The sequence below is a fragment of the Haliotis rufescens genome, unplaced genomic scaffold (genome assembly GCF_023055435.1).
Source record: "Haliotis rufescens isolate VD_foot unplaced genomic scaffold, xgHalRufe1.0.p SCAF_12, whole genome shotgun sequence".
In the NCBI taxonomy this organism is placed as follows: domain Eukaryota; kingdom Metazoa; phylum Mollusca; class Gastropoda; order Lepetellida; family Haliotidae; genus Haliotis; species Haliotis rufescens.
In genome coordinates, this window is record NW_025963802.1 from 42,879,678 (window position 1) to 42,903,602 (window position 23,925).

Below are 23,925 nucleotides of genomic sequence, written 5' to 3' on the forward strand. Positions count from 1 at the left end.
TAACCAGACACACATAGGACGTACATGTAACCAGACACACACATAGGACGTACATATAACCAGACACACACATAGGAAATACATGTAACCAGACACACAAAGGACGTACATGTAACCAGACACACACATGGGACGTACATGTAACCAGACACACATAGGAAATACATGTAACCAGACACACATAGGACGTACATGTAACCAGACACACACATGGGACGTACATGTAACCAGACACACATAGGACGTACATGTAACCAGACACACCTAGGATGTACATGTAACCAGACACACGTAGGACGTACATGTAACCAGACACACACATGGGACGTACATGTAACCAGACACACACATAGGACGTACATGTAACCAGACACACACATAGGACGTACATGTAACCAGACACACACATGGGACGTACATGTAACCAGACACACACCTAGGATGTACATGTAACCAGACACACACATAGGATGTACATGTAACCAGACACACACACAGGACGTACATGTAACCAGACACACATAGGACGTACATGTAACCAGACACAAACATAGGACGTACATGTAACCAGACACACATAGGACGTACATGTAACCAGACACACCTAGGACGTACATGTAACCAGACACACATAGGACGTACATGTAACCAGACACACCTAGGATGTACATGTAACCAGACACACGTAGGACGTACATGTAACCAGACACACAGAGGATGTACATGTAACCAGACACACATAGGACGTACATGTAACCAGACACACATAGGACGTACATGTAACCAGACACACATAGGACGTACATGTAACCAGACACACCTAGGATGAACATGTAACCAGACACACATAGGACGTACATGTAACCAGACACACCTAGGATGTACATGTAACCAGACACAAACATAGGACGTACATGTAACCAGACACACATAGGACGTACATGTAACCAGACACACACATAGGACGTACATGTTACCAGACACACATAGGACGTACATGTAACCAGACACACAGAGGACGTACATGTAACCAGACACACATAGGACGTACATGTAACCAGACACACATAGAGCACGTACATGTAACCAGACACAAACATAGGACGTACATGTAACCAGACACACATAGGTCGTACATGTAACCAGACACACATAGGACGTACATGTAACCAGACACACATAGAGCACGTACATGTAACCAGACACACATAGGACGTACATGTAACCAGACACAAACATAGGACGTACATGTAACCAGACACACATAGGACGTACATGTAACCAGACACACACATAGGACGTACATGTTACCAGACACACATAGGACGTACATGTAACCAGACACACAGAGGACGTACATGTAACCAGACACACATAGGACGTACATGTAACCAGACACACATAGAGCACGTACATGTAACCAGACACAAACATAGGACGTACATGTAACCAGACACACATAGGTCGTACATGTAACCAGACACACATAGGACGTACATGTAACCAGACACACATAGAGCACGTACATGTAACCAGACACACATAGGACGTACATGTAACCAGACACACATAGGTCGTACATGTAACCAGACACACATAGGTCGTACATGTAACCAGACACACATAGAGCACGTACATGTAACCAGACACACATAGGACGTACATGTAACCAGACACACACATAGGACGTTCATGTAACCAGACACACATAGGACGTACATGTAACCAGACACACAGAGGACGTACATGTAACCAGACACACACATAGGTCGTACATGTAACCAGACAGACACATAGGTCGTACATGTAACCAGACACACATAGGACGTACATGTAACCAGACACACATAGGACGTACGTGTAACCAGACACACATAGGACGTACATGTAACCAGACACACACATAGGACGTACATGTAACCAGACACACACATAGGACGTACATGTAACCAGACACACATAGGACGTACATGTAACCAGACACACACATAGGACGTACATGTAACCAGACACACACATAGGACGTACATGTAACCAGACACACATAGGACGTACATGTAACCAGACACACCTAGGATGTACATGTAACCAGACACACATGGGACGTACATGTAACCAGACACAAACATAGGACGTACATGTAACCAGACACACATAGGACGTACATGTAACCAGACACAAACATAGGACGTACATGTAACCAGACACACGTAGGACGTACATGTAACCAGACACACCTAGGATGTACATGTAACCAGACACACACATAGGACGTACATGTAACCAGACACACACATAGGACGTACATGTAACCAGACACACATAGGACGTACATGTAACCAGACACACCTAGGATGTACATGTAACCAGACACACATGGGACATACATGTAACCAGACACAAACATAGGACGTACATGTAACCAGACACACATAGGACGTACATGTAACCAGACACACATAGGACGTACATGTAACCAGACACACATAGAGCACGTACATGTAACCAGACACACACAGGACGTACATGTAACCAGACACACATAGGACGTACATGTAACCAGACACACACATAGGACGTTCATGTAACCAGACACACATAGGACGTTCATGTAACCAGACACACATAGGACGTACATGTAACCAGACACACACACATAGGACGTACATGTAACCAGACACACACATAGGTCGTACATGTTACCAGACACACATAGGACGTACGTGTAACCAGACACACATAGGACGTCCATGTAACCAGACACACATATGACGTACATGTAACCAGACACACATAGGACGTACATGTAACCAGACACACACATAGGACGTACATGTAACCAGACACACATAGGACGTACATGTAACCGGACACACACATAGGTCGTATATGTAACCAGACACACACATAGGACGTACATGTAACCAGACACACACATATGTCGTACATGTAACCAGACACACATAGGACGTACATGTAACCAGACACACATAGGACCTACATGTAACCAGACACACATAGGACGTACATGTAATCAGACACACATAGGTCGTACATGTAACCAGACACACACATAGGTCGTACATGTAACCAGACACACATAGGACGTACATGTAACCAGACACACATAGGACGTACATGTAACCTGACACACATAGGACCTACATGTAACCAGACACACATAGGACGTACATGTAACCAGACACACATAGGACGTACATGTAACCAGACACACATAGGACGTACATGTAACCAGACACACAGATGATTTACATGTAACCAGACACACATAGGACGTTCATGTAACCAGACACACATAGGGCGTACATGTAACCAGACACCAACATAGGTCGTACATGTAACCAGACACACATAGGACGTACCTTTAACCAGACACACACATAGGACGTACATGTAACCAGACACACATAGGACGTACGTTTAACCAGACACACACATAGGACGTACATGCAACCAGACACACATAGGACGTACATGTAACCAGACACACATAGGACGTACATGTAACCAGACACACACATAGGACGTACATGTAACCAGTCACACATAGGACGTACATGTAACCAGACACACACATAGGTCGTATATGTAACCAGACACACACATAGGACGTACATGTAACCAGACACACATAGGACGTACATGTAACCAGACACACACATAGGACATACATGTAACCAGACACACACATAGGTCGTACATGTAACCAGACACACATAGGACGTACATGTAACCAGACACACATAGGACCTACATGTAACCAGACACACATAGGACGTACATGTAATCAGACACACATAGGTCGTACATGTAACCAGACACACACATAGGTCGTACATGTAACCAGACACACATAGGACGTACATGTAACCAGACACACATAGGACGTACATGTAACCAGACACACATAGGACGTACATGTAACCAGACACACATAGGACGTACATGTAACCAGACACACAGGACGTACATGTAACCAGACACACATAGGTCGTACATGTAACCAGACACACAGATGATTTACATGTAACCAGACACACATAGGACGTTCATGTAACCAGACACACATAGGGCGTACATGTAACCAGACACCAACATAGGTCGTACATGTAACCAGACACACATAGGACGTACGTTTAACCAGACACACACATAGGACGTACATGTAACCAGACACACATAGGACGTACGTTTAACCAGACACACACATAGGACGTACATGTAACCAGACACACATAGGACGTACATGTAACCAGACACACATAGGACGTACATGTAACCAGACACACATAGGACGTACATGTAACCAGACACACATAGGACGTTCATGTAACCAGACACACATAGGGCGTACATGTAACCAGACACCCACATAGGTCGTACATGTAACCAGACACACATAGGACGTACATGTAACCAGACACACACATAGGACGTACATGTAACCAGACACACATAGGACGTACATGTAACCAGACACACATAGGACGTACATGTAACCAGACACACATAGGACGTTCATGTAACCCGACACACACATAGGACGTACATGTAACCAGACACACACATAGGACGAACATGTAACCAGACACACATAGGACGTACATGTAACCAGACACATATAGGACGTTCATGTAACCAGACACACATGCGACGTACATGTAACCAGACACACATAGGACGTACATGTAACCAGACACACATAGGATGTACATGTAACCAGACACCCACATAGGTCGTACATGTAACCAGACACACATAGGACGTACATGTAACCAGACACACACATAGGTCGTACATGTAACCAGACACACATAGGTCGTACATGTATCCAGACACACATAGGACGTACATGTAACCAGACACACACACATAGGACGTACATGTAACCAGACACACATAGGTCGTACATGTAACCAGACACACATAGGACGTTCATGTAACCAGACACACATAGAGGACGTACATGTAACCAGACACACACATAGGTTGTACATGTATCCAGACACACACACAGGACGTACATGTATCCAGACACACATATAGGACGTACATGTAACATGTGTGAGCTTTGTGGTCAAGCATTCAAAAGCGCAAGTCTAGCAAGCACCAGGTGCTGAGATCGTATCCCGCTAGTGACCGTAATGTTATTCAGTCTTAGGACCAGCAATGCGTACAGGTCTTTACAGTGTTTGGGGGCACGGGTGGCCCAGTCGTCTAAGGCGCCGCTATTCGCTGTGCAGAGTTGCGTCCCTTGGGCTCGCCAGAAACCTATGATTGTGGGTTCGAATCCCGGTTCGCCCCAATTATGTTTCTAGGTTTGTCAGCACCATACCCGTGCTCGTGGGTTTCACCGAAGTGGTAAACGTCTGAAACCTGCATCACTTCGGGCTTTCCTCCCACATTAAGCTGACACGCCGCGATATGACTGGAATAATGTTAAAAGCGGCGTTAAACCCAACTCACTCACTCACTCACTCACTTTACAGTGTTGTCACTACCAGGTATAGTCTAAAGTACATACAACCCGTGCACTCAAATGATCCACTCGTCCGATGGTAGATGACCAGATGGTGGAAACACGAATACCTACATACACCCGAAACACAAGTGTCAGAACTTGTGGTGTCACCCTGGGCAAATGACTCAAATGTGCCTCTGTTTACCCAGCAGGGAATGGGCACCCGATATGTGAGGTGTACACGTAAAAACCCTCCAGCGTCCGTAGGCAGCTTGGGTTGTATACTCCCCAGGGAGTTGAGAAAGATAACTGGAATGGCTACCAATCTATTTATCGGGGAACAACTAAACCGCATTTGAGCAGATACCAGTACCCGGATAAGTGCGGTATATAAATGTATAATATAGAATAGAACGACAGTCATTTGAAACGTATAAAGGTTCCACCGGTCAGCTGTCTCAGGCCATTAGTAAGGGGCTATGGGAAACAAAACTTACTCAAGTTCAAGATAAATAAATTACATTATTGACTAGTTCAAGACAATCGTTAGAAAATACATAGCTTCTGGGCAAAGAGGTAATCAAATATCCCTCCTTAGATACATATTTAATTTCATTGAAACAATTAATGACGCAATTAATAAAAGCGACAAAACCCTTTCCATATTCATGAGAAAATGTCTGCCAATAGCAGTGACACTTGTGACTATACCATGAGCATGTTTATGAATCACTATCAAATAGTGATGATACAAAGTTTTCGCAAAAAGGTTAGCCCATCCTGCCCCACCAGTTGCACCCGTCACAAACACATGCACAGGCAAGTCAATTGTTCACCTGAGAAAACACGGGAACATATGAATCCAGTCAAAATCAGGAATTGCATCGGATATCATTTTTGTCACTGATTTGTCAAATTTGGAAATATCATTCACCATAAGGCTTTTTGAAAGCTTTACTGAGGCCTTGAATGTGGTAACACTGATCAAAGAACGTCAGAAGTCATTTCTAACAGGTGGGCACGGGTGGCCCAGTCGTCTAAGGCGCGGCGATTCGCTGTGCAGAGTTGCGTCCCTTGGGCACGCCAGAAACCTATGATTGTGGGTTCGAATCACTGTTTGCCCCGCTTATGTTTCTAGGTTTGTCAGCACCATACCCGTGCTCTTGGGTTTCACCGAAGTGGTAAACGTCTGAGACCTGCATCACGTCGGACCTTCCTCCCACATTAAGCTGACACGCCGTGATATAACTGGAATACTGTTAAAAGCGGCGTTAAACCCAACTCACTCATTTCTCGGAAATCAACATGACATGTACAACATGTACAAAACATGACACACAATTCTGAACTTATTTCTCAACAAAATTTATTAAATAACAGGATTTTAGTGGTTTTGAAGTTGAACTTACATACCAGTTGTTTTGAAATAACTCTATGACAGCAGTACATGTTCAAAATGACTAACTCTAAAAGTCGCCCCGGCTGAAGTTGACCTACATGTTTGACTGTTCACAGCCCATGGCTGACAAAATAGTTGTTCACGGTGACAGTGCTGTTTACAAATTGCTTGAACCTAGAGGACAACCTCGATCTGGAATAATGTTCACCATATATGTCTGAATGTCATTTATAATTGAAGGCAAGACGGCCTCACGTGTGTGACCCCTTATCTATGTGACACAGTGTTTAGTGCGTGTTTCCCACATTAGAAGGCGTTCAGAAAAAGATTTAACCATCTTTGATAAGCTGCCACGATCACATAGATGCTTATGCATTTTGCCAGTTAGTGACAAAACATCTGACAATGTTTGGATATCGATATTAGTTCCAAAGGGTTATCGGCAACCATTGTTATAGGTCGGCTTTCGATAGATTGATATGTTCAGACGTTTGTATGAAAAGGCTTTTTTTTTCATTTTTTAGGTATCTAATGGAATTAGATACCCGTTTTCTGGTCTATACTCGATTATTTACAGCCGTATATACATTCATGTAGTTGAAATATTAGTGTGTGGCGTTAAAGAACAAAGAAATAAAACAGAGTCGTGGTAGAATTCTCGTTCATATCTTTCTTAATCACTGTACTTTCTTAATAACGATTTCTATATATTTTCTCCTCATTTCTGAAATAAAGCATATCCCATTTGTCAAAAAGGGTCCTGTAGTAACTTGTCCTATATAATGTAGACTGTCGTGAAACAAAACACAATTGTCTTTTTGTCCAAATGCCCTTTTTGTGAGCTATTCTTTTCTTTCACCTGAAACCACAGTGAATTTTTTTTATGAAAAGACGATAACACAGAAACACAATATGGCCGCCAAAGGATGCACAAATATGGCTGCTGCAGATGAATTATCACGTACTGGCGGCGTCGGTGGTACTTGCTTGAAAATCTTTGGCTCTCCATTTGTCAGAGAGATTGTCATTACTCCGCCGTTAACAGTGGCTGTGTCTGTCTTGTCCCAGATGTTGACGAACACTGGAACCAAATTGGAAGCTATAAAAACAATTCCCATAACGTTTTCTTTATACAATAAGACGCGAAAAAAGCAGATGAGCAAAATGAGTGAAACAACACCATGCAGAGTTACTTCCCGTCTGTATATTTTTTCTAATGAACTGATATTTCAACACTAAACGTGACACGTTTCATTGCTTTGTTTGTTGTATAACGCCGCGTTAAGCAATATTCCAGCTTTATAGCAGTGGCCTGTAAATAATCAAGTCTGGACCAGACGATCCAGTGATTGATATTATGAGCAACGATCCACGCCATACAGTACACTACAGTGTACATGACACGTGAAGTTCGTTCATTTGTCCCCACAGTGGGACGATATAAATTCAAGTGGCCAAATGGTGGGTATTGAACTTCCATTTACTTCCATTTACTTCCATTTACCGGATCCTTGTTCCATGTCTGTGAGATTGCCGACAGATTTCTGTACACTGCCTTGTGACTTGCCAACATTGGTCACCGCGATTAATAGCTGCAACAAGACAAGATTAGTGTTACAATCATGCTATCTACTGTTACTTTACTTGTGTGTGTAAAGGGGGCATTTAGCAACGTGTTCCTGTATTATTGTTTTTCCCCATCTTCCCACTATTTCCCGCTAAATCCTGTACTTCCCATTACCAGCACAGACACTGTGTAATGCACGAGATGATCAAACACGTTCTGGGTGTTTGCCTTCACATCAGATACCTTGTAGGAATAGGCTAAACCAAAATATATATCAATTTTTGTTTTATTAACACAGTTTGTGTGTATGTGTGTGTGCGTGCGTGCGTTTGTATGTATCTGTGTGTGTATGTCTGCGTGTGTGCGCGTGTATGTGTGTGTGTGCGTATGCCTGTGTGTGCCCGTGTGTATGTATGTATGTGTGTGTGCGTGTATGTCTGTGTGTGTGTGTGCGTGTATGTCTGTGTGTGTGTATGTCTGTGTGCATGTGTGTGTATGTCTGTGTGTGTGCGTATGCCTGTGTGTGCCCGTGTGTATGTATGTGTGCGTGCGTGTGTGTCTGTGTGTGTGTGCGTGCGTGTGTGTCTGTGTGTGCGTGTATGTCTGTGTGTGTGTGTGCGTGTATGTCTGTGTGTGTGTATGTCTGTGTGCATGTGTGTGTATGTCTGTGTGTGTGCGTATGCCTGTGTGTGCCCGTGTGTATGTATGTGTGCGTGCGTGTGTCTGTGTGTGTGTGTGTGCCTGTATGTCTGTGTGTGTGCGTGTATGTCTGTGTGCATGTGTGTGTATGTATGTGTGTGTGCGTGTATGTCTGTGTGTGCGTGCGTGTGTGTGTGTGTGTGTGTGTGTGTGTGTGTGTGTGTGTGTGTGTGCACACGCAGGGTTCTCCTGACATATGTAATCTGAATCAATATCCTTTATGTTGGGTTGGGTCACCCCCCTTTTCAATATATTTCCACCCGGGGTATTTTGGCGGGTGTAATTGAGTCTGATTATTGACATGAAGTCCGCGATGTCGACTGAATCAGTACCTCTTGCTTGTCTCCCCTTGTTATGACCAGCGTATCGTTGTCCACGTACACCTCCTTTTGGTTGAGGGCGCCAAAGTCAACTCCGACCGACTTTCTCCCATCAGCTAGCTGCCTGATAAACTGAAATAGAGTTTGTTGTCAGGTGTTACCATGGCAACAAATCGGGTTATGTATGTCACAAGTTTATAAGACTTAGTTTAAATGTCTCCATGCAATATTGAAGTGAGTGCGTGATGTGGTGTTCGCGAAAAGGTTGGCGTAATGTGCTCCACAGGTGTCATTCGTCACAAACACATGCAAAGGAAAGTCAACTGTCCATCTGAACAAACACGGGAACATATGGTACAAATAGGGAATTGCTTCGGGCATTTTGGTCAAATTTGTAAATGCCCTCCACGTATCTACCATGAAGCATTTTTCAAATCTTCACTCAGGTCATCAAGTGTCGTAACGCAGATCAAACGCTCTCTGAAATCTTCTGAAAATATAAACGATCCTCGCAGTCGGGGTACGAATACATACACCATCCCCATTCTAGTCGGCGCTTACCACGAACATGAGAGAAGATTTTTGTCAGCTGATTTCCATCGATCCTATGAAAATGACCATTGAAAAATACTCTAACATTCTGCCGGAAGCAAGCGTACTTTTGTTGTTCACCGCTAATCTATCATGTCTTCTTTATCTTATGTTTTTCCTGTCCACCAGGATTTCTTTTATAGTCAAAAATAAGGTAAACGTGACATACAAAAGTAAATCATGACATACAAATGTAAACCATGACATACAAAAGTAAACCTTCACATACTAAGTAAATCATGACATAAAAAAGGAAACCATGCCATACAAAAGTAAACCATGACATTCTATAATCAACCATGACATACAAATGTAAACCATGACATTCTATAATAAACCATGACATACAAATGTAAACCATCATATACTAAAGTAAACCATGCAATACAAATGTAAACCATCACATACTAAAGTAAACCATGACATTCTATAATAAACCATGACATACAAATGTAAACCAGCACATACTAAAGTAAACCATGACATACAAAAGTAAACCATGACATACTATAATAAGCCATGACATACAAATGTAAACCATCACATACTAAAGTAAACCATGACATACAAAAGTAAACCATGACATACTATAATAAACCATGACATACAAATGTAAACCATCATATACGAAAGTAAACCATGCAATACAAATGTAAACCATCACATACTAAAGTAAACCATGACATACAAAAGTAAACCATGACATACTATAATAAGCCATCACATACTAAAGTAAACCATGACATACAAAAGTAAACCATGACATACTATAATAAGCCATCACATACTAAAGTAAACCGTGACATACAAAAGTAAACCATGACATACTATAATAAGCCATCACATACTAAAGTAAACCATGACATACAAAAGTAAACCATGACATACTATAATAAACCATCACATACTAAAGTAAACCGTGACATACTATAATAAACCATCACATACTAAAGTAAACCATGACATACAAAAGTAAACCATGGCATACTATAATAAACCATGACATACAAATGTAAACCATGACATACTATAATAAACCATTACATACAAAAGTAAACCACGAAATACTGAAGTAAACCATTACATACAAAAGTAAACCATGACATACAAGAATCTGGCCTGTGTACTGTGGATCTGTTCTGACCCGGAAACCCCACAGAGCGCATACGGCGAATACGGGACACCAGGAAACTATTCTAAGTACAGTCAGATCTGTTACTCCGATACTCTACGTCTCTGCCTCAATAGGGCAACGCCGAATGTCCCCGAACTGCCCAGTCTAAATGATGGGCGCATTGGGTTTTCTTTAACATCCTTTTCGTTTCATTTCCTTACATCCTCGATTCAGAAATTTCGATTTTAACAAGCGAAATCCCTTGACAATACAAACACTCTCTGTATAGTACACCCTTTTATGTGAAGATGCTATGACGCTCAGGGACCGCCTCCGTGGTCGAGTGGTAGAGCGTCCGCCCGGAGAGCGGAAGGTCCGGGGTTCGATCCCCAGCCCCGTCATACCAAAAGACGTTAAAAGATGGTACTTGTTGTTACCCTGTCTGGCTCTCGGCATTAAGAGGCTAAAACAAGGACTGGTCGGCTCGGAGTCAGTATTCTGTGTCTGAGTGGGGTATCCATGTTAAACTGCGGCATGGTATCTCAGTGAGCTAGCACTATAAATCGGCATCAGTCCGGACTAGTACAAGCAGCCACCCAAACATATACACGTACATGTACGTCGCTATATAAGTGCAATAATCTTGGACGCGACGTTAAACCCAATTTCACTTCGCCTTTGCCGCTCAGAATAACAATGCGTTGTTTTTGCATAATATTCTCCACTCGGAACTACCCGATTGTTTCAACATACAGTGTGAGTGAGTGAGTGAGTGAGTTTGGTTTAACGCCGCTTTAAACAGTATTGCAGTTATATCACGGCGTGTCAGCTTAATGTGGGAGGAAAGCCCGAAGTGATGCAGGTCTAAGACGTTTACCACTTCGGTGAAAGCCACGAGCACGGGTATGGTGCTGACAAACCTAGAAACATAATCGGGGCGATCCGGGATTCGAACCCACAATCATATGTTTCTGACGTGCCCAAGGGACGCAACTCTGCACAGCGAATCGCGGCGCCTTAGACGAGTGGGCCACCCGTGCCCCCTTCGACATACAGAAAACAGACACGTTGCTCCGACCTTTGATTCACATGACGTGGCCCAAATCTGTTTCGTTTTATCATGTTATTCTTCGTTAGTGAACTATGTATATTAGGTTCCGGATCGAAACAAACAAAAGGGTGCTTGTATTAGTTTGGTTTGTTTGTTTGTTTGTTTGTTTGTTGTTTAACGCCGCATACCGATACATAACGGCGGTCTGTAAATAATCGAGTCCGGACCAGACAATCCAGTGATTGACATGATCCACGCAATTGGGATACGATGACAACGATCCTCGCCTTCGTTTTGTTCTTGTTTGTTTTGTCCGCTCTGTAACGCCGCACACAGCAATATTCCAGCTATATGACGGCGGTCTGTAAATAATCGAGTCTGGACCAGACAATCCAGTGATTGATACCATGATCATCAATCTACGCAATTGGGATCGATGACATGCATCTACCAAGTCAGCGAGCCTGACCACCCGATCCCGTTAGTCGCCTTTACGACAAGCATAGTCGCCTTTTACGGCAAGCATAGGTTGCTGAAGACCTATTCTACCATGGATCTTCACGGGGCGGTACGGCTTTTGGAAAGTAGGAGAGCTGCCTCCACGAAAAATCAACAGGTTTTATTTTTAGTTTCCATTTGGACTCCCAATTTAAATTTCACATTGAGATTGGTATGTATCTTTCAACAATATTCTATTACTTGTACCCAGAAGGCGTAGAAGTGGCTCACGGTAAATCTTACAGCACAGAGACTTTTCTCATGGGACTAACCGTAGCCCCTGTTGTGACATGTAGAAACTGTGAGTAAGTGAGTGAGTGAGTGAGTATGGTTTGACGCCGCTAATAGCAATATTCCAGCAACATCACGGCAACGGACACCAGAAATTGGCTTCACACATTGTACCCATGTCGGGAATCGAACCCGGCTCTTCGGCGTGACCGCCCAAGTGAGTGAGTGAGTGAGTGAGTTAGTGAGTGAGTGATTTGCTTTTAACGCCGCTTTGAACAGTAATCCAGTTACATAGAAACTATGATATTAAACGATGAACGGATGACGGGAATCGGTAACTGCAGCTGCGTGGCGTTATCCTATCTTAAGCTCACCTGGTACATCGCTGTCGTGTTGTCAAGGTGCGGCCAGAGGGCCTCCCGGTTGTTAGGATCCGCTCCCCCGTGGTACAGCTGTTCAGTGCCGTAGTACACCAGCGGGATGCCCTACAAGATCATGTACCATTTCATATTACAGTAAACTACGGTTATAACGAACACGCTTATAACGAACTGACGGATATAACGAACTTACTTTTTGGTCCCGACAATTTGCTGTTATTATACTGTATATATGCTTATAACGAACTACGATTATAACGAACTAAAGTTAGGAGTCCCTTTGAGTTCGTTATAACCGTACTTTACTGTACTGCGATTTCGATGGTTCTGACTGCATCGGGAAATATGAAGGCCGCGTTTGAAATATCTAAGCTAGATCTAGACACAGACTAAAGATACCCTCTACTCACTTGACTGAAGAAGACATAGACTAGAGAGTTCCTCAGTAGTGTGACGTCCGGGGTCATATTAAGGAAACGTTGGAAGTCGTGGTTGTCAACGAATAATCCCAACACAGTTGTATCATTGAAGATTTCTTTCTAAAAGGTAATAACAAAATATAATTCAATATACTTGGAATGTGTGACAGCAACTGGAACATTTGATATATATATATTGATTTTGTGTTTTATTATTTTTATTTTATAGATTGATGATATCAATATACATAGGTAGTGTTGGAGGGTCGTACATACGTGGTCCAACTCTTGGAATCAAATGGTTCATTAACCGTCTATCCCTATATTCTAAAAATATCAATCAATTAGTATACGTGAAGGATATAGAGGTTATCACGCGAGTGTGTTTGGGGATGGTAAATATCCTGCATTAGGAATAAACATTGTATTTAGCGAGCCTTGGCGAGCTAAATACATAGTGTTTATTCCTAATACAGGATATTTACCATCCCCAAACACACAAGCGTGATAACCTCTTTATCATATAATGTCATTCTTTAATTCTGTGCTTTAAAATCGCTTTCCCTCTCTCACAAACATTACCGAAACATTGCGAGTTTTCCTGGAATGCGCGCATTAATATTTATTACGTCACAGGGTAAGTGATTAGTCAGTCGGACAGTGACAGTAGCCAATATAGTTCCAACTGAAATCTGTTTCTTATACAGTGGCGAAGCAACTTATAGGCAAAACAACAGTTGTTTTTAATTGCCTTTCGCGGCAATCCATCGGTCTGTCCGCTAGAGTAACTGCCCTTTGTCAAAGGGAAGCTACTCTAACTCTAGTCTTATGAGACGTCACGGCCACGGTCAGACGTTGTTGACAGTCGGATCTGTCATAACGTTAAGAAGTGTAGTCAGATGTACACACAGCGACAAAACTAAACAAGGTAACAATTCAAACATATTTCGGCCAAATCCAACTATTTTAATTTGTGGAGAAGGTTTCAAGCCGCAGAGGTCTACAAGCACAGATATGGCTACTGATCCCGCTTGGCTAGGCCTCGTGCCCTCGCAAAATTGTTTCGAAATTTATATCTCCAAAGTTGCCAAAACTTATAAAATGCCATATCTACGTCACAGTTAGACACTGATTTTCAGTATATTAGACTATTCTTTTGATAATGATAGCAATTATCCCTGTAGTTTATCCAGATTCCCGATGGTTAATTCTGACTCGATCGCCGAATGACGAGGGCGACGCCATGTTTGTTTATAAACAGTGAAAGTAGTCCCTACTTGACCTTTGATATTTGCATCTCTATCCGCATATGACCCCAACGGATATCGTTTTTATCCGTTGGCTTTATCCTGCCGAGAAACCTACCCATTATATGATAAAGAGTATTATCAGTGTTGTTTCAAAACGATGAGTGAAATACGTCCGACAGAGCGTGACTGTGTGCGGCAAACAACAACTATATCTCCGGATGTCATGTTATGATCGCCTTTGTGAAAACGCCCATGTGCTTCAAATATTCAGCAGTACCATTGACGCGCCCCGGTGTCAGTTTTATTTGAGTGTTGTTGAACACCGCACTCAGCAATATTCCAGCTATATGGCGGCGGTGTGTAAATAATCGAGTCTGGACCAGACAATCCAGTGATTGATATCATGAGCATCAATTCATGCAATTAGGGGGATAAGGTGACATGCATCTACCAAGTCACCGAGCCTAACCCCCCGTTAGTCGCCTGGCTCTTACAAGCATGGGTTTCTGGGGACCTATATCTAACGATAAATAATGTTTCATAGCTGGAACAGTCAGGTTTTCGTTTTTCGGAGAGAAGTTCCCAATTTGTATCCTTAATGTTTCTGGACGTCCTCCACAAGTGACAAAACTATTGTCGTGCAGTTTGTTCGTGTAAACGTTAAATCAACAAATCATCTGCAAGTTACTAAATGTGAATGTGCCCCAGGTTTCCAGAAACATATCTGACTTTTAATACTGTGTTGACATGTATGCTGCACGGATTATACAAATTATCATTCGTCACAGCTCGTGTCATTTCGGACAAGCCGACTGGTTCCCGTCTTGAGTCAACTTGGTTCCGTCTTCTCGCAATAGCCTTCGTATTGAACCACATTCGCCATTGCTTTGAAAGTGTACGTGGTTATTTTCTAATCATAACATACTTCATATTTACAACTACTTGTTATTCATTTGGGTGAAACAATTATGAACCCGGCCAATGGATCAGTGTACACTCGAATTTCATTCTCAGCTCCCTGGGGAGTACACAACCCAACTGCCCTGTGGGGCGTTAGAAGTTACCTGTAAGTGAATACTGTCTAGCAGTTGGGTCATAGGCTTCTTCTCGTTGAAACTCCTCCGCAGAGCCCAGTACAGGGGGAAGTTAAGCAACGCCTCCAGTGCGGAGCCCTGGTACGCCGCCAGGTAGCGCGGCCGGTCGTAGTAGTTGGCTTCCCCCAGACAGAACACCCCAGCAGATTCCTGGAACTCGCGCCAGAACGGCTTGGGAACCTAGTTTTGGACGGCGAGTGAGTGATTTGACATGCTTTGAATATCAATATGACAGTATCAGCTTAATATGAATGAGTGCATGAGTGAGTGAGTATTGTTCACACCGCCTTAAGCAATATTCCAGCAATGTCAGGGCGGGGACACCAGAAATAGACTTCACGCATTGTACCGGTACCAATGTGGGCAAACGAACCCGGGTCTTCGGTGTGACGAGCGAACGCTTTAACCACTTGGCTAGCCAACCCCAGGTGAAAATGAGAAGGTGTGTGTGTGTGTGTGTGTGTGTGTGTGTGTGTGTGTGTGTGTGAGTGTGAGAGAGAGTTGTGTTTAACGCCGTTTTAAACAGTATTCCAGTTACATCACGGCGTGTCAGCTTAATGTGGGAGGAAAGCCCGAAGTGATGCAGGTCTCAGACGTTTACCATTTCGGTGAAACCTACGAGCAGGGGTATGGTGCTGACAAACCTAGAAACATAATCGGGGCGAACCGGGATTCGAACCCACAATCATAGGTTTCTGGCGTGACCTGAGGGCAGTATTATTGCATTATGTGAATGGGTAGGAGATCGTGTATAATTAGATATTTTTGCGGGAGGTAATTGTTAATTTACTATAAACCATGATTTCTAGGTTAAGTAACAATGGCTAGCCTGTTAGAAAATTAGTACAGGCTTCAGAAGAAATTGTGATTGGGAATTCCGAATCTATATAAACTGCCGGGATAAAGAAAATAAACAAACAAGAAATGTTTATTCGATGTTGATGGATTTGATACGGGTATCATTGTTGTGTTTTAGACCTTAAATTTGCAGTGTTTTTGGCGACTGTTTTCAAACTGGTAACGTTGTGATAACCTTTCTACTTTTCTGGTCAAATCCTGTTTTACAAGTTTCCGTAGTTAATTTGGTTCGCCAACTGAAAGGCCAACTGCAGTTGATAAACTTCAGTTTGCCGATTAGAAAAGTGCAACATATTTTAAAAAATATACTGATTCAGACAACCGTAGTCTATTATTTATATTGTCTTACAAAGTCGCTAAAGAAGAATAATCATCATCATCATCATGTATTGTACGCTTCCGGGATGCTTGTCTCACCTCACACAATGTATCAATACGGAGACCGTCCACGTCGTACTCCCGCGTCAGGTTGGCAACCCAGTCTAAGAGGGTCTCTCTCACATTGGGCACTGATTGGTTCAAGTCAGGAAGGATTCCCAGTCGGCATTCCTCAATCTGGGTAGACAATAGAAGAGATTAGGTACAGGTGGTATTAATTTGAAGATTGATATCTATAAATTTCTTGCGTTTCTTAATCGAGTTTGAGTTGTGTAGAAGTGTGTGTCTAGAGGCAGTGGCCAGTAGCAGAGACTAAATCCTGCTGAAATGTTTGCGGTGGATAAAGAACAATTCTTATCCTGATGTGTTCAAAATATGTCCTTTTTTGACAACATTAAAAGAAACTGTTTTGTTTACCGCCCGATATCTTTGCACATAAATACCTTGTACAGTCCATATGATCACATACAGCCGGCCCGTGAAGATATCCGGGGGAGAATAGGTCTTCAGCAACCCATGCTTGCCCTAAGAGGTGGCTATGCTTGTTGTAAGAAGCCACCAACGGGATCGGATGGTCAGGTTGCTGACTTGGTTGATGCATGTCATCGTATCCCAATTGTGTGGATCGATGCTCATGATGCCAATCACTGGATTGTCTGGTCCAGGCTCGATTATTTACAGACCGTCGTCATATAGCTGGAATATTGCTGGGTGCGGCGTTAAACAACGAATCAACCAACCAACCAACCAACATACAGCCCATGTCCCGTTAGGCCAAACGGCCCCCACTGCCTCGACTGACAAGCAGGGGATGAAGGGATTACTCCGGATGTCAAACTGCTGCATCCTTTTGTATTATATTTTTACTTAAAGTTTTGCTAACCAATCAGCTTTGGTAGGTCCAAACATTAAAATGTAGATTATTAATATTACGATCTGTGTAGCTAAACATTTATTTTACACATTGCTTTTAGTCATGAATGTTAAATATATTTACAGAACCATAATAAAAAAGAGATTTTATATCTCTCTTTATAACGTGTTTGCAATTATCAGAGACTATAGCTTTTAATCACTTACTGAGTTTAAGGTTATTTTTGTATGATTATAGTTGTTGTATCGTGTCGTTGTTCTGATAGACCGGAGATAGGTGGTCCGGTAAATATGTGGATTTTTTCATATTTGTATATTTTCTGATTGTTGCTTTTGGCTAAGGTTGGTGGAATCCATAAACCGAAAAATGCTTCATAAACAAACCAATTTCAAAACATATTCTTGTTGCTCGTGACATTTAAAAAACCCAACTGATCCGGTGGAAAGGGGGGACGTTCATGTTTTATTATTTCTTTTATCATTTTTATTAAATCTAGAAATTTAAACCGCTTGAGATTTGAAAAGGTGGGACGGTTGCCACTCTGAATGGCACTGGCTTTGCTTATATCTAATTCTGGTGCAAAAATGAAATTGAGTTTAAAATGTTGTTTCTAGTAGAGCTTGAAATTAAAATAAAGAGAAGGGGGCATTTTAGGGGCGGATGGGTCTTGGGAAAAATCTGTTGTTTTTATTTTATAAGCCTGTCATAAATTAGCTTAGTCAGGCTCATTCGTGACCAAGTCGTGTTAATCTGGGACAAGCCGAATGGCGGCTCGTGCCCCTCTCATGGCCATTTTTGTGACCGGGTTCCGTCTTAGCGCAAACGGGCATACCTAAAACAATTGTCAACTCGTTGCGTAATGGTTCACATATTATTTCCCCATGTGTTATATATATTTCAGATGCAATTTAAAGCACATTGGGGCATGCGGAATTATACAGTATGACTGAACACATTTAACTGTGTCTTGGGTATATTTTTAGATGCAAGACATGTAAAATCAAAAATTATTTCTGAGGGATTCTTTGACGAAGACCTTGAAATCATACGCGCATTCTGATTGGTTTGTCGTATTTTCGCACATAACATTCATCGATAGGGGGACGAGTCTTCTTGCAGGTTACGGAAAGGGGCGAGTGGTGACGAATGAGTCAGGCTTAGTCAGCTGTATACCTCGGACTGGTTAGACGACCCTTGGATGTAGCAAAGCTCATGGTAGTGCTCCTGCTGGTCAAAGGGAACAAACTCTGTGAAGTTGGTGAGTTTCTTTGCCGGGCAGGAACGGTCACTACAGCCACTGGTTCGGCCCATGTGGTTGGCGACCCTGAAAGTGAGTTAGTAAATGCAGAGACCATATAATAGATATAGATATACGGTCTCTGGTAAATGTTCTCAATTCCGGAGAAGTACAGCGAAATGGCACCGCGCCATGTATATTAACATTGGCTTTTAGACACACGTGATGCAGAGGGCGTAATAGTCCATGAGCCAGACCCCTGGTTTTTATGTTTGACTACCAAATGGAGGGACAAATTTCCATTGTGGTTTTCAGATAGCCTGATGTCCAAACCACATGAAATCACATGATGGACATCCCACATGTCCAGCTAAATGTCATTTTGGCCGCCATTTTGAAGATGGCCGCCATTTTTTTCCAATTTGCTCCAAATTTCAGAAATAAGCATGAAACACAGAATTTAAATATAAACAAATTGTCGGATGGAGGTCACGAGGCAGTATGACGACAAGCAAACACTTCGCATCTGATTGTTTTCATATTGTGTATTGATAAACAGAAAGCTACGCGATAAATCGCAAAGAACAATGAAGAGCGATCATTCGCTCTCAACTTGATGACGTCGACGTTATTTTTTAGAGGAAGTGTCTAGGGAGTTTTTCCACATAGATTTAACAATGCAACGCAGATAAACGCAATGGCCGTACGATCGCATCCATAAGTGGGTACGAGATATGACAGTTGGTATTGGGAGAAAAGGTACAGATAACGACGTGATTGTGAGAATATGCGGCAAATACCCAACTTTTCATAAAATAGACTTTTGCGACATTGCCGAGGTCGGATTCTATTCAAGTAGTCATCATTATTAAAACACGTGTAAATAGTTTTAAAGCTTGTCCCCCATGCTTATAGAGGCTGTACATAATGTTGATAAAACATATAAGAAATATACGACCCGTTGGAGTTGTAATTGTATAATAAAACACACCTTATGGTTTATTCTCCCTGCAGAGGGTTTTCTAAGTAGGCGTACACCTCGGGGAGTAGGGAACACTGTATTCTTTGCGAGGCCGTGCATCTCAAGCCGACAGGATTACACGGCCACACTGAAGATACACAGACCGCATTCCCAAGGGATATTCTCCACTCGGAACTACCCGATTGTTTCGACATACAGTGTGAGTGAGTGAGTCTGTTTTAACGCCGCTTTTAACATTATTCCAGTTATATCAGGGCGTGTCAGCTTAATGTGGGAGGAAAGCCCAAAGGGATGCAGGTCTCAGACGTTTACCACTTCGGGGAAACCCACCAGCACGGGTATGGTGCTGACAAACCTAGAAACATAATCGGGGCGAACCAGGATTCGAACCCACAATCATAGGTTTCTGGCGTGCCCAAGGGACGCAATTCTGCACAAGGAAACGCGGCGCCTTAGACGACTGGGCCACCCGTGCCCCCGGATACGCGTAGACCTTATAATATTCATATAATTTATTTAACATAATTTCGTAAATCCTTTGGTAATTTTATTCATTTTTGTCTTCCTTGGATAAGCATAGATAGAGGGTAAAACCCACTTTGAGCACTATGTTAGACATGTCTTTGCGGGAGACACCAGAAATGGGCTTCACACATTATACCCATGTGGGGATTCGAACCCAGGTCCGCCATAGGGTATAGACCAACTATTGAATGCTGTGCTACCCTACCGGTGCCTTGTTGGATAAGGTAAACACTTACACGTCGAACATGACCCAGATATCCCGCTTGTGACATTCAGCTATCAAACTCTTCAGTTCCTCCTTGGTTCCAAACTCTGGGTTAACTTTGTAAATGTTCTTAGCCCAGTATCCATGGTAACCGTTGACAGTATTTTCGACTGTTGGAGAAATCCATATGGCATTGGCACCTGGTTGAAAATAAAATCAATAACGTGTAACAAGGGAGGTATAAAATCAACAGTATTTTTCAGGTGTTTTTTTTGTCCTTTTATGTTTTCAGTAATATGAACTTAAAATTCAAGAGGTTATTCGCACGGGGGCTAGTTTAAAAGATTAGCCTATATATACATAGGCAATCTCACAAGCGAATCTACTCTCAAAGTCTCAGTACTTTTCATCCTCGATGATACAGGGCAGTGTCTAGAGAATGTCAATCAAGTATTTCAAAACGAGGCGATATAGGTTTTAAACTCCGAGGCTTGAACTGTTGTTCAATTTGATTATGTTTTTTTAACCATCACTCATTCCTCCAACAGTTTGTGAAAAGTAATGTGTGGCTTGGTAATTTAGTGTACAAATTGAACTTGTTCGATGAAGACTGGGGTAAGAAATTAATTTGCAACCACATGACCCCTACCGTGTTTGAAATGCACATTGGTGCCGAATTTTCAAAAATTGAATTTCAAAGATAAGTTGTCCTAAATACCCATTTTCATGCAATTGTTTTCAATTTTTAAAAGTTTGAAATCACATTATAATATTATTTAAAATGCCCCAACAAAAATGACTTCGTAGAAGTATTCCTTAAGTGCTGACTAAGAGAGATTACAGTTTATTTTTAAGATCGCGAACTAAATTTCAATTGGAAATCAAACATATGATAAAATCAACTGTGAGGTACAGTTTCTTTTGTTCCTCGGTTGATAACAAACAGTAAGAGTACGAACCAAGGCCTTGAATGTAGTCCAGGTTTTCCTCGATCCCTTTAAACGTCCCGCCACAGTAACTTCTCAGATCACTGCAAGTTGTGTTAGGGTTGTCTCCCTTTTGTGAGAATCGATCTGTCAGCAACTGAAACGTATCGGTCAAGGTAAACTTATAATTATGTCATGGAAAATAAAGAATTTGAAAGTTTGTTATTGTTCATCCCAGCGACCTCATATCTTTACCAACGTAGACTACAAGAATAACAACAATTGAAGTGCTAAATGATATTCTTATTTGGACCACCGACCCAAGGTTTTTGGGAAAGAAATCTATGACCTGCTAATAATACAGAAAGTTCTAAATACGCTTCAGCTGTAGAATCAAGTAGGAATAAATAAAACTAATTAAATCAAAATGAATACAATTCAGCGAACGAATATATGATTTAAAAATACGTTTTCGTAATAGTTACCTGATATATAATTCTTGATTTCCATTCTTCTGCCGTTTTGGCAGCACAAAAGGCAAGAATCACAGTTAAAACTCCCCATCTGAATGTCTCCATCGTGTCTGTCGGTGTACGAAGGGAGAGGAGTAACTGACACTTATATATAGTTGTTCCCCAAATAGCATCGGCCCCTGGATTCCTGGATTGTCGGGACACGGCGACATGTGCAATCACACCATCCAATGTGAATGTTCCATATCTCGTGATTTCGACATCATTTCCCTTTGAGCTGGACTTTAAAACTCTCTTGTGTTTACATCAAACCTTGAGTCATCAATATTTTTGCAACACATTTCACAAGGCAGATTGAAGGGGTTAACGACAGAATAATGTGCACTTATTTCTCAGTCTACAATGTAGCAAAAAACACGACCAATGCTTAAAGACGACGTGGTTTCAAGCGCAGATAGATATTCGAAAAGCTGGGATGCACTGATTATTTGGAAAGGGAGGGTAAGGTAGGACAAGTTGCTTCTATTGTGCAACGAAGTTGTCAATTATTTGTTTTTCTTTTGTTTTTGTGTGTGCAATATGTCATCAAATGAATAAGGTATATGTTTTAAAAGTATTTATACCTCAACATCGTAAGATTGCTTCAAAAAGGGTGGGAGGGGGTGGTAGTTGCACCCATCTCCACCCCGACCCCCACACCCACCTTTTGGATTCGTGTACGTGTTTGGATCTTTTGGAACTGCTATACCATGCGTAGGATTGAGTCGTCACGCAAAAACGCCATCTTGTCACCCAGCCCGCTAACTAACATTGTATCATATAGATGAGTGAGTGAGTATGATTTTACGCCGCCGCTTTTAGCAATATTCAAGCAATATCACGGCGGGGGACACCAGAAATGTATCCATGCAGGGTTTCGAACCCGGATCTTCGGCGTTACAAGCGAACCCGGATCTTCGGCGTTACAAGCGAACGCTTTAACCACTAGGCTACTCCACCGCCCATGATATAGATGAATCTAGCAGTGTATCCTGTTTACACAGACACTCCGTCCCAACCACATCACAACGTCTAGACCTAGGTCGTAAACAGCTCACGACCTCGGAATATTTCCTTTTACTCCGGATATAGTGGTGTTAGCAAGCGTGAATAATCACGTGAACTTTAATCCGAGCAGGCCGTGGTGTTGTGTTATTGGTTATTGTGCATTTGAAATACGAGATGAACAAGTGTGTGTGTGTGTGTGTGTGTGTGTGTGTGTGTGTGTGTGTGTGTGTGCGTGCGTGCGTGCGTGCGTGCGTGCGTGCACGGGTGGCCCAGTCGTCTGAGGCGCCGCGATGTGCAGAGTTGCGTCCCTTGGGACAGCCAGAAA

At 42.3% G+C, this 23,925-nt stretch overlaps 1 protein-coding gene across 2 annotated transcripts; it reads right to left on the minus strand.

The window, feature by feature from the left end:
• Positions 1-6,831: 6,831 nt before the first annotated feature.
• Positions 6,832-22,764, minus strand: LOC124119049 (alpha-amylase-like). 2 transcript variants are annotated; one of them, XM_046481438.2, is made up of 11 exons: positions 22,566-22,761; positions 22,114-22,237; positions 21,186-21,354; positions 19,379-19,529; positions 17,371-17,508; positions 16,066-16,275; positions 13,743-13,871; positions 13,327-13,437; positions 9,480-9,599; positions 8,386-8,473; positions 6,832-7,962 (listed from the first exon to the last, which is right to left on the minus strand). In XM_046481438.2, exons 1-11 carry the CDS (start codon positions 22,656-22,658, stop codon positions 7,763-7,765), a joined length of 1,533 nt encoding a protein of 510 aa, XP_046337394.2. In that variant the 5' UTR covers positions 22,659-22,761; the 3' UTR covers positions 6,832-7,762. The 2 variants fall into 2 exon arrangements, with proteins under 2 accessions (XP_046337394.2, XP_046337395.2); XM_046481439.2 differs by having other exon boundaries at positions 7,824-7,962; positions 8,366-8,473; positions 22,566-22,764.
• Positions 22,765-23,925: the final 1,161 nt, after the last annotated feature.